General features: G+C 37.5%; 1 protein-coding gene across 6 annotated transcripts in view; it reads left to right on the top strand.

The window, feature by feature from the left end:
- LOC148371605 (focal adhesion kinase 1-like) overlaps positions 1 to 14,028 on the top strand; it is a 58,379-nt gene that overhangs the window by 33,232 nt on the left and 11,119 nt on the right. For 3 of the 6 annotated variants that reach the window (XM_088326152.1, XM_088326148.1, XM_088326147.1), the window contains 13 exons: positions 169 to 225; positions 905 to 925; positions 1,600 to 1,697; positions 3,138 to 3,222; positions 3,312 to 3,412; positions 3,494 to 3,609; positions 3,814 to 3,914; positions 4,011 to 4,100; positions 4,215 to 4,419; positions 7,589 to 7,700; positions 11,506 to 11,583; positions 11,684 to 11,872; positions 13,116 to 13,241. In XM_088326152.1, coding sequence (XP_088182278.1) covers positions 169 to 225; positions 905 to 925; positions 1,600 to 1,697; positions 3,138 to 3,222; positions 3,312 to 3,412; positions 3,494 to 3,609; positions 3,814 to 3,914; positions 4,011 to 4,100; positions 4,215 to 4,419; positions 7,589 to 7,700; positions 11,506 to 11,583; positions 11,684 to 11,872; positions 13,116 to 13,241 — 1,379 coding nt within the window. Of the gene's footprint in view, positions 1 to 168; positions 226 to 904; positions 926 to 1,599; positions 1,698 to 3,137; positions 3,223 to 3,311; positions 3,413 to 3,493; positions 3,610 to 3,813; positions 3,915 to 4,010; positions 4,101 to 4,214; positions 4,420 to 7,588; positions 7,701 to 8,258; positions 9,057 to 11,505; positions 11,584 to 11,683; positions 11,873 to 13,115; positions 13,242 to 14,028 lie in introns of all 6 variants that reach the window. The other 3 variants (XM_088326150.1, XM_088326151.1, XM_088326153.1) reach the window with 2 other exon arrangements.

Here is a 14,028-nt window from a genome sequence, read left to right as displayed (position 1 = left end):
ATGGTGGCATTACTTTGGAAAGGTAATTTCGTCCAGTCTTTTAGAATTCATGTAATAACGTGTACTCTACTGCATTTTATGGTGATATTTTTTTTTCTGTAAAACTTTCTGAGTCGTCATTTTTGTCTCAAATATTCTTTTTGTCATTTTACCTTTTTGGCTCTACAGAAACTGATGACTATGCTGAGATCATAGATGAGGAGGACACTTACACAATGCCTTCAAGTAAGTAAATCAACAGTACCCCAGTTTATTTGAACAAATAATGCTTAAATTAGTGGATTCGATCAAACTTGTTTGATGATTAAAATTGCATGATGGATGGTTTAATCTGTGTTGCTGCAGTTTTACATACATAATTTACAAGGACTTTCTGATTTAGTGTTGTCACAGTTAAACCCACCATAAGGCTCCACAGATATAACTCCTATGTTTCCACAGCTTTTCAAAGCTCGTCTTGACTAATAGCTGTACTTTTTCACGGTTCAAAGTCGGTGGATGTAGCTTACTCTGATCAATTTAATTATAAATGTTCTAATTTCTAGTATTTGCATAGGCATTTTCAAACATCCTTTTTCCCATCAAAATTATTAGTATTTCTCTTTCACGACATGAAGTAAGAATTTTCCTCAACACTAATTGACCTTTTTACAATGGGCATATCCGTATATACTTAGACAGGATATATCAAAATGTATGTTGATTAGTAAAGTGTGATGTGTAGAACAGCACCTCTCTTTCCTACATCTTAATACTTACGATTGAACGTTTTGACATCTCAATTTTTTTTTTGTGGGCTTTGGGGTTCAATTTAGCAACTGCTGAAATATTCCAAGTATGTTTTTTTGTTGTTCTCACAGTTAGTTATTTTTTTCTCCTATCATTCAAATACCAATTTCCCTAGAATACTATGGACTAGATCAAGGTAATAATTTAAACATACCATTTGACTAGTTGTGGTGATACTTTGATTTTTGGTGATGCTCGTGATCTTCCTTCATTGTTTGCCTGCAACAGTAAATGAACGAAAGAATTTTTTTTACTGTTATCTGTTACCCCTAACTCTTCTCTTTCTGTTCACATTTGTATCATCACTCCAAGGGAACATTTTGTGTCATCCGTTGGGATATAAGAATAGTAAAGGAATGTATTTTTATGTTTGCAATTAATCTGATAGAAATCAGCAATGGTCAAATATGTCTTACTCAGCTACACAATCGTTTTGTGTTTTTCACCTGATTAAAAACATGCAGTGTAAAGTTTTTTTGATATGTCATGAATTTAAAGTTCGATTTGTGGCCTGCGCAGTTTGTATTGCTGATGCTGATGTTGCATGCAGACTGCTACAAAGCTTGCCAGAGTAGACATGCAAATTAATTATTTGATAAATAATCCACTGTTAAACCTGTTACCACCACATATCGTTTCTGCGTACAATAGAATAATCTGCTCAGATACTGGTAATCACGTGCAAATGACAAGTCACTGCACTGTGCTCTGTCAAGCTTAGTTTGTGTGTGTGGATATATGCATGTTTGGTTCCAATTGTCTTCACTTGTCTCTGTGTGTGCTTGTGTTCACAATATATTGTGTATCCAGCACAGGACTATGAAATTCAACGGGAATGCATTGAATTGGGGCGCTGCATAGGTGAGGGACAGTTTGGGGACGTCCACCAAGGAGTCTACCTCAGCCCGGTAAGCATACATAAACGCCTTAGTATAAATTGTAAAGTTTGATTTTACATCAAATTTATTGTGCAGTTTATATGTTGGGCAATGTCATTGAATGAGATGCTGCAAGGCATTAATGTAGATGAGACAGCGGGTTATCTAGCTTGTATAGAGTAATTGTTTGGTGCCTTGTCATTTTTGTACCAAAAAGACCTTTATTCTGGACACTTGCAGACATTCACAACAGAACCAAGGGACACAATTGTGTACTACAAATTTCAAAGAGTTTTTGGCAAAGGAGGATTTTATTACCCATTCTTTTCAGTACACTCCACTTTGAATGATGCCGTGTCTTCAGTTAATTTGATTCTTTCAGAGAGTAATCTGAATCCCTTAACCATTAAATTAACATGACACACTCAGTGAATTTTTGATCCTCTTGTCTTTAGCGACAACATTTTTTGAATTGGACGCAAATTTGCAATCACATTCATTAGAAATAAAGTGGTTTGAATGTGGTTTTATTTTGGGAGTGAATAGAATGGTTAGGATTTAAACTAGAGGATTAAGAATGGAGCAATGATTTGGACATGTCCAGAAGAAACCTCAAGTCAAGTAATGTTTATCTGTATAGCCCTTAATCACAAAATCTCAACGGGCTGAACAGACTACGGAATACTATTACACCATGATCTAAAACCTACATGAGGGCAAGGAAAAACTCAAAAACCTCAGGATTAGGAAAATGAAGAAACCTTGAGAAGGGCCTCAACGAGGTTATCCCTCTTCCAGGATGACCAGGCTGCAATGGATGTTGCAAGGGTATCAACAGACAATACAACAACACCAGCTCAGTAGCCTAGATGGTAGGGCGCCCGCTTTGAGACTGGGAGGTCGCTGGTTCGCGCCTCGGCCGAGTCATACCTAAGACTTATAACATTGGTAAAATGGCGGCGCCCTCTGTTGGCTGCGGCTGCATCGGCTCGCTACAACGGGTCAGGTGTATCGACATTTCAGTCTGTGTACATTGTTACAAAGAATGACAATACAAAGGAAATTATTATTATTATTATAAGCATGAAATATTGGTAATTGCATGTCCGGTCGACAGCCTTCTGAGATTAACATAATTCATTGGCTATTTAATATAGGTGTGGCAGGTGTTATATTAGTAGAATGGTAAAGCTGGGAAAGAAAGCAGGAAGACGGTTGATGGATGCACTATCGCAAACAAGCAATAAAAAATTACAGTTAGTCCTTGAATTTTTTTTTTTTTATTTTTGATCACCACACAAAATTTTTATTTGACAGTAGTATATTTATGGGACTTTATCATAATACTTTTATTTGGACTTTGGAGAATCAGTGTATGTATAATGATAACCACAACTTACACACGGCTTTCTTCATACCATTTGGTAATTAAAGCGCTTTAAAATATTTAGATGTGTTCGTATCTTGCAGGAGAACCCAGGATTGTCTGTGGCAGTGAAGACGTGTAAGAACTCAACATCAGACAGCGTTAGGGAGAAATTTCTCCAAGAAGCACGTAAGCTTTCAAAGTGTGTGTGTAATGTTGATGTTGTTACTTGTTGTTAGGAATGTTTTGTTAAAAAGTCATATTGTCACCTTGTCAAGTAACCATGCGGCAGTTTGACCATCCTCACATTGTGAAGCTAATGGGCGTTATTACTGAGAATCCAGTCTGGATCATCATGGAGCTTTGCACACTTGGAGAGGTAAGATAACTAACAGGTTTGTCAATTACTTGTCATTGTTGGCATTACTTCAAAATGTTTTTTTGATTTGTGCTTGCGTAGTTGCGTTCTTTCCTGCAAGTGAGGAAGTATAGTCTAGACCTGGCCACACTCATCCTGTACTCCTACCAGCTCAGCACAGCTTTGGCCTACCTCGAGAGTAAACGCTTTGTGCACAGGTGTGTTGCCTGAACTGCAGTTTTTTTTTAACCTATTTAGTTATTTTAAATGACTATTTTGGGGGGGTGTTACGTACCAAATAAAAACTTCAGTCCTGCTTTGAATCACTTAAGTTTAAATTTAAATCTTTGAGGCAAAATAGGACTGGAAGATTCCAAATAATTGCCATTTACTGCTCTAACAATATATGCGTTTTTATTTAGGGATATAGCGGCACGGAACGTCCTAGTATCAACTGTAGACTGTGTGAAGCTGGGAGATTTTGGTCTGTCACGGTACATGGAGGATAGCTCTTACTACAAAGGTCAGAATGCCACTTTTTTATTGGGCCCGCTCAACTGGAAACTTGCACACAATAGGTAGAGAATTTCTTTGTTTTATGTTTTTTTTTCTCTCTCAGCCTCAAAGGGTAAACTTCCCATCAAATGGATGGCTCCTGAGTCAATCAACTTTAGAAGATTTACAACAGCCAGTGATGTTTGGATGTTTGGTAAGTTCTGATTAATGCACTATTCTAAAATTGAAAATGATTTACATTTGAACAAGATTAATTTGCTCACTGTTTACTCTAATTGTCTTTGTTTCTTTCTCTGGCTTAACTCAGGTGTCTGTATGTGGGAAATTTTGATGTATGGCATCAAGCCTTTCCAAGGTGTAAAAAACAATGATGTCATTGGAAGGATTGAGAATGGTGAACGGCTCGCCATGCCTCCGCAGTGCCCGCCTACGCTGTACAGCTTGATGACCAAGTGTTGGTCGTACGATCCAAGCAAAAGGCCGCGCTTCAATGAACTGAAAACGCAGCTCAGGTATTTATATCACCTTTTGGACTCAATATGTGCAGATCATTAGCAACTCATCATTTTCAGAACTTATCTTTTTACCATTTACCATCTTCACATTTAGTACTCAAAATACCGAGTTCCTCAGTTCAATTTCCATTCATTTTAATATTTTGGAAACTTCTGTATTCATTCATACTCAATTCAGTAAATTTTTGACAATCCCATGACATAGTTCATCCATCCCTCCACGGTCACATTTAACTGCTACATTTGTGCACTTATCTTAATTGCACTAATGTTACAATGCACTATTCTTTTTCATTGCATTATTATTATTATTATTATTATCATTATTATCATTATAACTTAGCCCAGTTTTTTTGTGATTACTACATTGTAATGATTTTTTTGTCTATTTATCCTGATAATCTTTTGTCTTTTTTCTCTTCAAAATATTTATTTTTATATGTTTTATCCTGGAGTGCAATGCCTAATCTCTTTACATTCAATGTTTCACAACGTTGATATAACAAAGACCATTCTATTTTAGTTTAGTCTAGTCTAGCCTCTTCTAAACCATTTCTTAATTTTTCTTCATCCTTTGGACTGCAGGGGTCACTGTACTTCTGTATTGTCAGGCAATGACTTCCAGTCCCGCTAGAATTCCAAGTTTTGCCCACATACATTAATGCACTAAGTAGAGGAATATTGCAATTATTTACTCACACACATTTTTCCCCATTTCCAAGCCCTAAAATGGGGGAATGCTATGCTTTTAATGAGTTCTCTAATCCAACAAGATTCACTTTTAAATTCCAACATGTGTTATTTAACTGCAAAAATGTGTATTCATAATCTCATGGTTTTCTGTCCCACTTGACTGTAGTCAAGCACATCGCATTCATTTTGTAAAAAAAATGATGTACATCTGGCAAGTTGCGTTAATAATCTGACTTTAATGCAATGCATAACCGACAAAATGCTGATTCATGTATTCTAATGTTTTGGTTGTTGTTTGAGGTGGTCATTCTTTTGCGAGTTATTGGCTGCATTTACTAGGAAAAGTAATGCTTTTAAGGGTTTAAACGGCTTTGGTTTGCTCTTAGTCTGGAAAACATTTATATCATATTATCAATTGCAGCTCTCGCCTGCCAAATCCACCACTTTCAGCTTCTCTTTCAGTTGCACTACACACAATCTGTGTGTGCATGTGTGTGCGTTTACACAGTGGGCAGCTGCCAAGGGTTACAGCGAGCCAAGAAAAATAGAGAAAGACAGAATAGTGGGAGGGATTAGAGAAATAAAGGAGTAAGCGGGTCTCTGGTTGTGCACTTCTCCAGTCGTCAAAGTTTTCTTTCTCTTACGCTGTGAGCTGCTTGACTCTTCCATTCATTTTTTTGGGTGATTTTTCTGCCCCTCGTGCCGTATCGCAGCATATTACGCTGCTGTCAATCTGCCAGAAGAGTTGGGTTTTCTTGTTCGTGATGCTGGATTTGTCATTGTTTAGCCTTGTCCAAAGAGCATCTCATTAGTGGATTTTATTGGCTGTAAATGCGGATGTTGAGTGGATACACTGCTGTGATTATATTGTCTTGCTCTTGAGGTAAAGCAATTCTTTATTAGTTGTTTAAAAAACGTAAATGATGACAAGATCTTTCCTAATGCACTTCAGCTCAGCAATATATTATGCTGCATGGATTAAACAATGTCTACTGCTGCTAGATTTTCCTACCTTACATCTATTTCATTTTCTTCAACGCAGCTGCAAAACCCATGGGTAAAATATTTCTATATGATCGAAACCTATTTATTTGTGTAAGAATGTAGAATTTCAAAAAAGTGTGTTCAGCAGCAATGCACTTTCCTCTTCTTTGTTATTTGTCATACGTGCTTTAACAAGAAAAAAATATTCACGGATAAAATGTAATAAATAATTCAGTGCATTTGAAAATGTTGTAGGGATTATTATTTATTATTATTTATTAAATAATTCCACAATGAAAAGAAAACATACAGACGCAATAGTCCTTCAGGTTCATCCATTCTGTTTATTAATCCAAATGGGACAAGAAGACATAAACGGTCTCTTTTCAGTAGGTGTTGTGTTGCAAATTGATGTTTACTGTGCTGCCATTTATTAACACTGCACTTTAACATTATGCCACATACTTTTCTCAGGCATGTTCATAAAACACTTTCAATCATTTTAAATAAACTTTACAGAGACATATTATTGGAAAAGTTCCTCCTATGCCAAAAAGAACACAAAGATTTTAATTTTAACTGATGCCCTTGCATGAATTAAGAGTTCACATGCAAAAAATACACCAATATTAAAATATATGTGAATAAGGTTAACAATAAGGACAGAGCCTGCCTGGATATCAACTTAGACAGGTGCAGGGACACGCACACCCATCGTGAGAGACAACAGAAAAGAGGGGTAATAATGATGTTTCTTAAAATAGCATCTACTTCTGTGGAGACTATGAGTGCAGAGCATGTGCTGGACCACACAACTCCGTTTCATTCCTAACTCTTTCAGGAATCTTTTCTATAATTTACCTTTATCTTTTTAAATTAAGTAAATAGGAACGTATAGTGGGAGAAAAGCGTTTTTGCACACAGTTGTATGGTAAGATTTGAAAAATATTAAATTTCTGAAGTTGATTGGTTTAGCTCAATAGTTAAATTTACGGTTACTAATTTTAAGGTGTGTCTTGTGAAGTGTTTGTTGTCCCTTTATGGTTCACCTTTATGGAATCACTTTAACTTATAAAGGTGTTTCGATTACAATCCAAGTATTTTGTTCAAGTGAAAACACATTTGAGAGATTGTGTTACTGTGAATTTTTTGACTTTTCATTAATGTTCTTTAGATCATCCAAGATTATGTTGAAAGAGTTTTTTATGCAGTATACATTTTCATTTATAGCTCTTTTCCAACCAATCAATCCTTCCAAGCACTTCATAGTTTATTCATTCATTTATTTTCCAAACCGCTTATCTTCTCTTGGGACGTGGGAAATGTTGATGGTATATACTTCATAAGATATTCTTCTAAATTGCAGTTCTGGATTTGGGTAGCAATACTATTAAGAACAAAGACACTTTTTTGACAGCCTACATACAGCAGTTACTTTGCAACATAAAGACGGCTCAGATCTTATGTCACCTTTATTCGCTTTGTGCAGTACGATACTAGAGGAAGAGAAAGCCCAGCAGAAGGAGAGGAACAGGATGGAGATGAGGAGGCAGGTCACTGTATCCTGGGACTCAGGGGGTTCTGATGAAGCGCCCCCAAAGGTGAGATCATTTCTTCATTCATTTTGTTTGAGTCCAACAGATTGATTTAATGTTTCTGAATGGAAGTCACACACACAACAGATGTTTTGTTGTTTGTAACACAATAATTTTATTATGTTTTACCTGGTGGTTGAATTTCCTGGAGTCAATTCAGCTGCTCGATGACATTATTCATTATTCAAAGCAAAGCTGATGAAATTCCTCTTTCAAACCACTGTCTTTACAAAATGATTTCCTTAGTAAGTAAGTAACTGGAAAATGTGAAATTACCACGTGTATTTGATGAGTAAGAAACCCTAAGCCTGCCTTCCGCAAAAACCCTCCCTACATGTTGCCCCAGCTGCTGGCTACTCTATCTCTGCTCACTCCCCTGCTTCGAGCAATTGGTAACACCTCTTTACAGTTTTAATAACAAAGCACCACAGTGTGTTTTGATGATATTGATGTGTTTGTGACATGAATGCACCCGTGTCTATTCATTTCTTTGAGATAACATTTTTCCCACAAAATCCTTCATTTGGTCTTCCTCTACTTTTGATCTTTCTATTGTGTTTGCAGCCCAGTCATGGTCCCTCACTGCAGTCCTCCTTCAGTCTGGATTTTCTGTCCAATTCCTCTCCTGACCATTGCCATCAAAACCAGCACTTATCCTCGCAGCTTTCCATCTGCCTAAGAAACCCTCCTATTTCTTCTACATGCTACTACTCACCCATGGCCCGTCCAATTTCATCAATTCTATTTTCATGTTATTGTTCCCCTTGTCCAGTGGTGTCACCCCATTTTGACAACAAAACCCATTACAGTTGCGGGTTTCCTCAGTGCCACATAAACACAGAGCCCAGCTTCCACTTGCAGTCTCTAGTTGACGTTTGTCCTCAACCTAAAAATTCAAAGAGCCTGCCCAAAAGCAGCTGTGCACTCAAAACAAATCCCCCATCTGACGTCCACCTGCCCAGTTTATTTCATTCTAAATTAAATGACTCCTCTTCTTCTACAAGAGATTTACCTCCGCTCTCTGTAATTTCAAGACCTTATTGTCAACCCTCCATTATGTCAGATTGTTTGGCCTTTAATCACCAGGATGCCAAATTTAAGACACAAAGAACTCTTTTGCCCAAACGCCAAACTAATACTCCAGTTTACTTTCAACCTGGGTTTAACCTCCAGTCCCTGTGTGGGAGGCTCCTACCACCTGAGCTCACATTTCCGCACTGTGACAAACCAATCCCAGTGCACTCTGCTTATACTATATCCACCAACACTACTCATCTGCCCAACCAAAGGCCATTGTCCCCTTTAGGTGCCCACATATCTTGTCTCACCCCTTGCATACGTCCCACTTACGGATCATTAAAGGCAGGTTTCCAAAGTTTGGTAATGATATGCATTAAACAACTACTACTTGCATGTGAATATGCAGTGGAAATGTTGCAACATTCTTTTCAAATTTTTTATGAAATCTTTACACCTGGCAAGGTAACCTACTCTGTTTCTCTCATAGCTGTTTTCTGCAACGTTATTATGTTTTGATCAGTTTAAAGTTCTGTTGACTCTTAGAATTAGGAGGGAAGACATCTACACTATGAATTTTAAACCTGCTAGGAGAACAGGGGAGCAAGCTTTCAGATAAGAAATTCCAACCTGTAGTAAAGGACTTCCCCTGGTCCCCTTCTTTTTATTGAATTTCCTATGTTACAAAAGCAGATTTGCCGAAAGAGTGTGGTTATCAAAGAACATCAACGTGACTGGCAGTTGTTAACAATGATTTAAACAGTTCACAATCGTCAAAACAAGCAACAGTGAGGAATAATAGTTTAAATAACAAACAACTAAGAGGTATAATATGCAATCTCCTTTGTAGGTGTCCAATATTAAAAAACAGAATAAATGTATGACAATAAATGTCACGATTAAAAAAAAGTATAAGCAAACCCCTTCTCCTGTTTTTTATCTAATACCACCAAATTTAGCTAACAATGCCTGAAATATATAATTCTATGTATAGATATGTATTTTTTCTGGCTTTTTTTCTGAATGTATATTGTACACACATTCAACACACACACATTATATATATATATATATATATATATATATATATATATATATATATATATATATATATATATATATAATTATATATATATAATTATATTTGTATATACAATATATGTATTGATTTGCCACAGCACATTTTTCTCATTCTTTTTCTCTTTGTTTCCTTGGATATAAGTAAGGTAGTTATTTGCAGTTCTCCGCCAAATATAGCAAATCATAGTAATTTTAAATTGCTACAGTCTTCAGTTCTGTACAAATATTCTCAATGGTGAATAGTAGTATGTATTATTTTACTTTCCCTTTATTATTCAACCAGAATGGGCAAAATAATCACACATTATTTATTAATAATCCAACCCATTACTTTCTTCAGCTAATTTAAATAAAAAATGTATTTCATATTCTGAATTGTGATGATAACCCCAAGTAGCGGACCAAAAGAGAATATTGCAGCATTTTTGTTTTGAACTTAAATACCCTTCATTTAATACTAACGTCATCATCTTTATTTGGATCTTAAATTATTCATGTCAGTTGGGTTACTTTGCAGCCAAGAACAGCATTGTGAAGTCAGCACGAATGCGCTCACACTCAGCCTCTCAGCATGCTGCAGACTGACCTTCGCGGTGTTTCATCTCACGGCAGTTGTTTGTTTTTGTCTGTGTCAGGATTTGTGTTGATGTGTCCTCAGATTATCACTCTCTATGTTTAGCTTACTCAGAATGAAAAGCCACAGCGCACCAGCCTTTTAACCTGCAACTGTGTTCAGGGTGTCGCAGATATAATTTTTGGCCAAATTTTCATGATCGTGATTTGTCCCACATTTAATGATAAACTGCAAGCTTTTTTAAATAATATCAAAATTCTGAGTTCAAGAGCATATAAAACAATATCAATGACATATTTTGCAGTGTTAATTCCTTGATTTATCACCATGAATGAATACATATTTTTGTAATCCTAACCCATTCAGTTAAATTTGCTGATGTGCACTATTGGAAGAACGTTGAATAATAAAATCATGTTAACTTTGGCTGACATGTTCAAATATTCAAAAGCCACACTTCACACTGGGTTCTGTCTTGGTGTCATGTGTTTGTGGCAGCTCTCTTTCTATACCTCACTCAGCCCAGCACTTTCAACTTTATGGTGATCAATGAGTCTGAGTGCAAGCGATGAATTGCGCCACAAATCTTCTGTGCCGCTCAACACTTTTGTTTTTGTTTCCTTTTAAAGATTTGCTAGGGTAGGGGAAAAAAATGGGTGCTGTGCTTAACTTTTATCATTATAACTTTTAAGGAATAATACGATAACTTGCAGAGTGTTTAAAACTGCCTTTACCGTCTCCAGGTACACTAATTGTTTTAAGTCTGTATCACAGAAGATATGTTACTGTTCTTGTGTCCACATTTTTTTGTTCACTACTTGTTTCAGGTTTCAAACCTCTACCATTGATCACCAGTAGATGGTGTCCTTAGTGAATCTGTTTGCTAGAAGGACTGAAACAACTTGAGTTGAGGTTCATGGCATGTGTGTTTGTAATTACAGTACTAACTAGTGTTCTTATTGTTTGGTGCAACTAACTTTTGTAGTTACAGGCTCTGTTTTTTCTTGGAATTGTTTGGTAGCTAATATCCCAAAAAACTGGCAGTTTTTTTGTGTAATGTCTTCTGTTTTTTAAGACTCAAAACAGATTAACATCCCCATAAAGTTGTAATAATCTTCCGTCTCTCTTCTTTCTCTACAGCCCAGTCGACCCGGTTACCCCAGCCCACGCTCCAGTGAAGGCTACTACCCTAGTGCCCAGCACCCTGGACACTACCAGGTATGTAAACTGCATCAACCAGGAATGCGGTTTGTATCATATATTATTCTGCACCTTTGAGTATTTTGGCTAGACTTGTTTTCATCCTTGTTTTTGTCAGATGGCAAGTTACCCCGGTCCTCACACGCTGCCGTCAGTGCCGAGCGCTCTTTACCCCCCACAGGCTACAATGCTGGAATCGCACCATGCGCACACGCACCCACGCCACCATGTGCATGCACACTCCCATGTACAGCACCTCCCTCAACCACATGGGCAGGACATGGCACATTGGGGTTCAGGGATGGAGGTAAGGATTGGCATTCTTTGTGGGCTTTTGTTTTTAACTCATGTTGGACACCGGACAAGACTAAGGGATGATTCAACTTTAAGACCATCAATAAAATCATTGAGGAATACACTAGTTGCAAAAATGTGGGAATTGTGAGTTTACATATTTCAATAAGGTCAAATAATCAATTAACTGGGTAAAACTATTTAGCAAGGCAATTTACACGACTGTTCAGAGATCCGGGTTTCCCCAGACAATTTTGTGTTTTCTATGAAAAAGTCACACTTCTATTCATCAATTGAGTTGTCCAATGTCTGTGATATTTGGCCCATCTTAACATCTTCCTTTTGTTGGCCAGTCTGAGATATGGCTTTTAGTTTGCCACTCTGCCTTGAAGGCCAGCATCTTGGAGTCGCCACTTTACTTTTGATGTTTACACTTGTGTTTTGCGGGTACTATTCAACCAAGCTTCTAGTTAAGGACATGTAAAGCCTCCATTTCTACAACTAGAGACTCAAATGTATTTGTCCTCTTGTTCGTTACATCTGTTAAACTGAATTGGATGCATTGTGCACTGTACTTTTAATGAATTTTGGTCTTCGAGCAGAGTGTGTTTACTGTTTAAGTGCTTGGTGTAATTGTAGTCTGTGCAGCCCTTCTAGATTTCTTGTGATTAAGGGTTATATGAATAAACACTTGTCTTGGGATCAAGAGGTCGCAGGTTCGATTCCCAACGCTTCCGTGTTATGTGTCAAAGTGTCCTTGGGCAAGATACCTAATGCCCCCGAAAAGCAGCTATCAATGTGTGTGTGTGTGTAAATGGGCTAGTGTGAAGCACATTGTAAAGCGCTTAGGGGCGTCTTCATTCACTTGAAAAGCACTATATAAATGCAGACCATTTACATTTCAAATTACTTTGATGTTATCGTCATTGAAAAAAGAAACGGCGCTTTCCCTTCGAAAACAAGGATATTTTAAGTGACCCCAAACTTTTGAATGGTAGTGTAGGTCTGACTTATGACAAACTTTTTGTCACTGTGTTGATGTTTCAGTGAGTTTTGTATCACAATCAAGCCATACACATTCATTTTTCTTTATCAGTCAATTGTGTTACCACTGTTGATTCTCAACAATTTCCCATTGATTTTCTCTTTGTGTGTGCATGTTTGTCTTCATATGTTGCATGTTTTCTCTTGTGCACCATCTTTGATTTTGTATGCTGGTGGTGTTCGTGTGTGTGCATGCCCATGCTTGTGTGTAGGACAGGGCATTAGACACACAGCCGTGTGTAGGCCAACAGTGCCTGTTAATGGAGGAACAGCTGATGATACAGCAGCAGCAGATGGAGGAAGATCAGAGGTGGCTGGAGCAGGAGGAAAAGCTGCTGGTAACACACAGCACACACATAGGACAAGAAGAGAACTTGGCCATGTATGAGCATGTTCTTTAAACATTTTATTTACTTACTGCCTCAAGTAAGAGCCTTAGTATAGTAGGGGAGACCGGGTACAGTTGTAACACATTTTCTGATCTTTTGTGCTAGTCCTCTCAAATGTATATGAGGTACCTTAATTTGTCTTTTACAGGTAATCATCAATGGTAGAGTGATAAGTAGCTCCAAAAGTATGTGACAGTCCCTTAAACAGATAGATACTCAGTGATACAACCAATGTTCCCTCTAAGCTGCGCGGGTGCGCAATCGCGCACTGCCCGCACATTCTCAGCGCACAAGAAAATCTATCCAGCGCAATGTTCCCTCTAAGCTGCGGGGTTGCTCAATCGTGCACTACCCAGAGCACAAGAAAATCTAGCCAGCTCACAAAAATCAGGGCTCAAAATTGCTAATTAAGAAGCGAAATAAGTCAAAGTTACAGTGCATGAAGGTAAAAATACAAGGGTTCCCCTGACATTGTGTTCTAAATGCGTCATTTGGAAGTCAAGGTCGAAGTAGAACAAAGTTCAGTAAAGTCAGTAGAGTTTCTCGAGAACCGGCTTCTTCGGCTTGGCTCACTAAAAAGAACCGGCTCTTTCGGGTCCCAAGCGGCTCTTCAGGTTGTTTTTGCTTCTTTAATCCCTACACGACCAAATATTATCTAAAATTGTGCACAATATGACTTAAAGGAAAGAGTGGAAATAGAAGAAAAAAGAAAAAAATACCAAAATGAAAAAGTAGT

The sequence above is a fragment of the Urocampus carinirostris genome, chromosome 2 (genome assembly GCF_059441175.1).
Source record: "Urocampus carinirostris isolate Australia breed hairy pipefish chromosome 2, RoL_Ucar_1.0, whole genome shotgun sequence".
In the NCBI taxonomy this organism is placed as follows: Eukaryota; Metazoa; Chordata; class Actinopteri; order Syngnathiformes; family Syngnathidae; genus Urocampus; species Urocampus carinirostris.
Note: the sequence above shows the minus strand (reverse complement) of the source record. Positions and strands in the feature narration are given on the sequence as shown.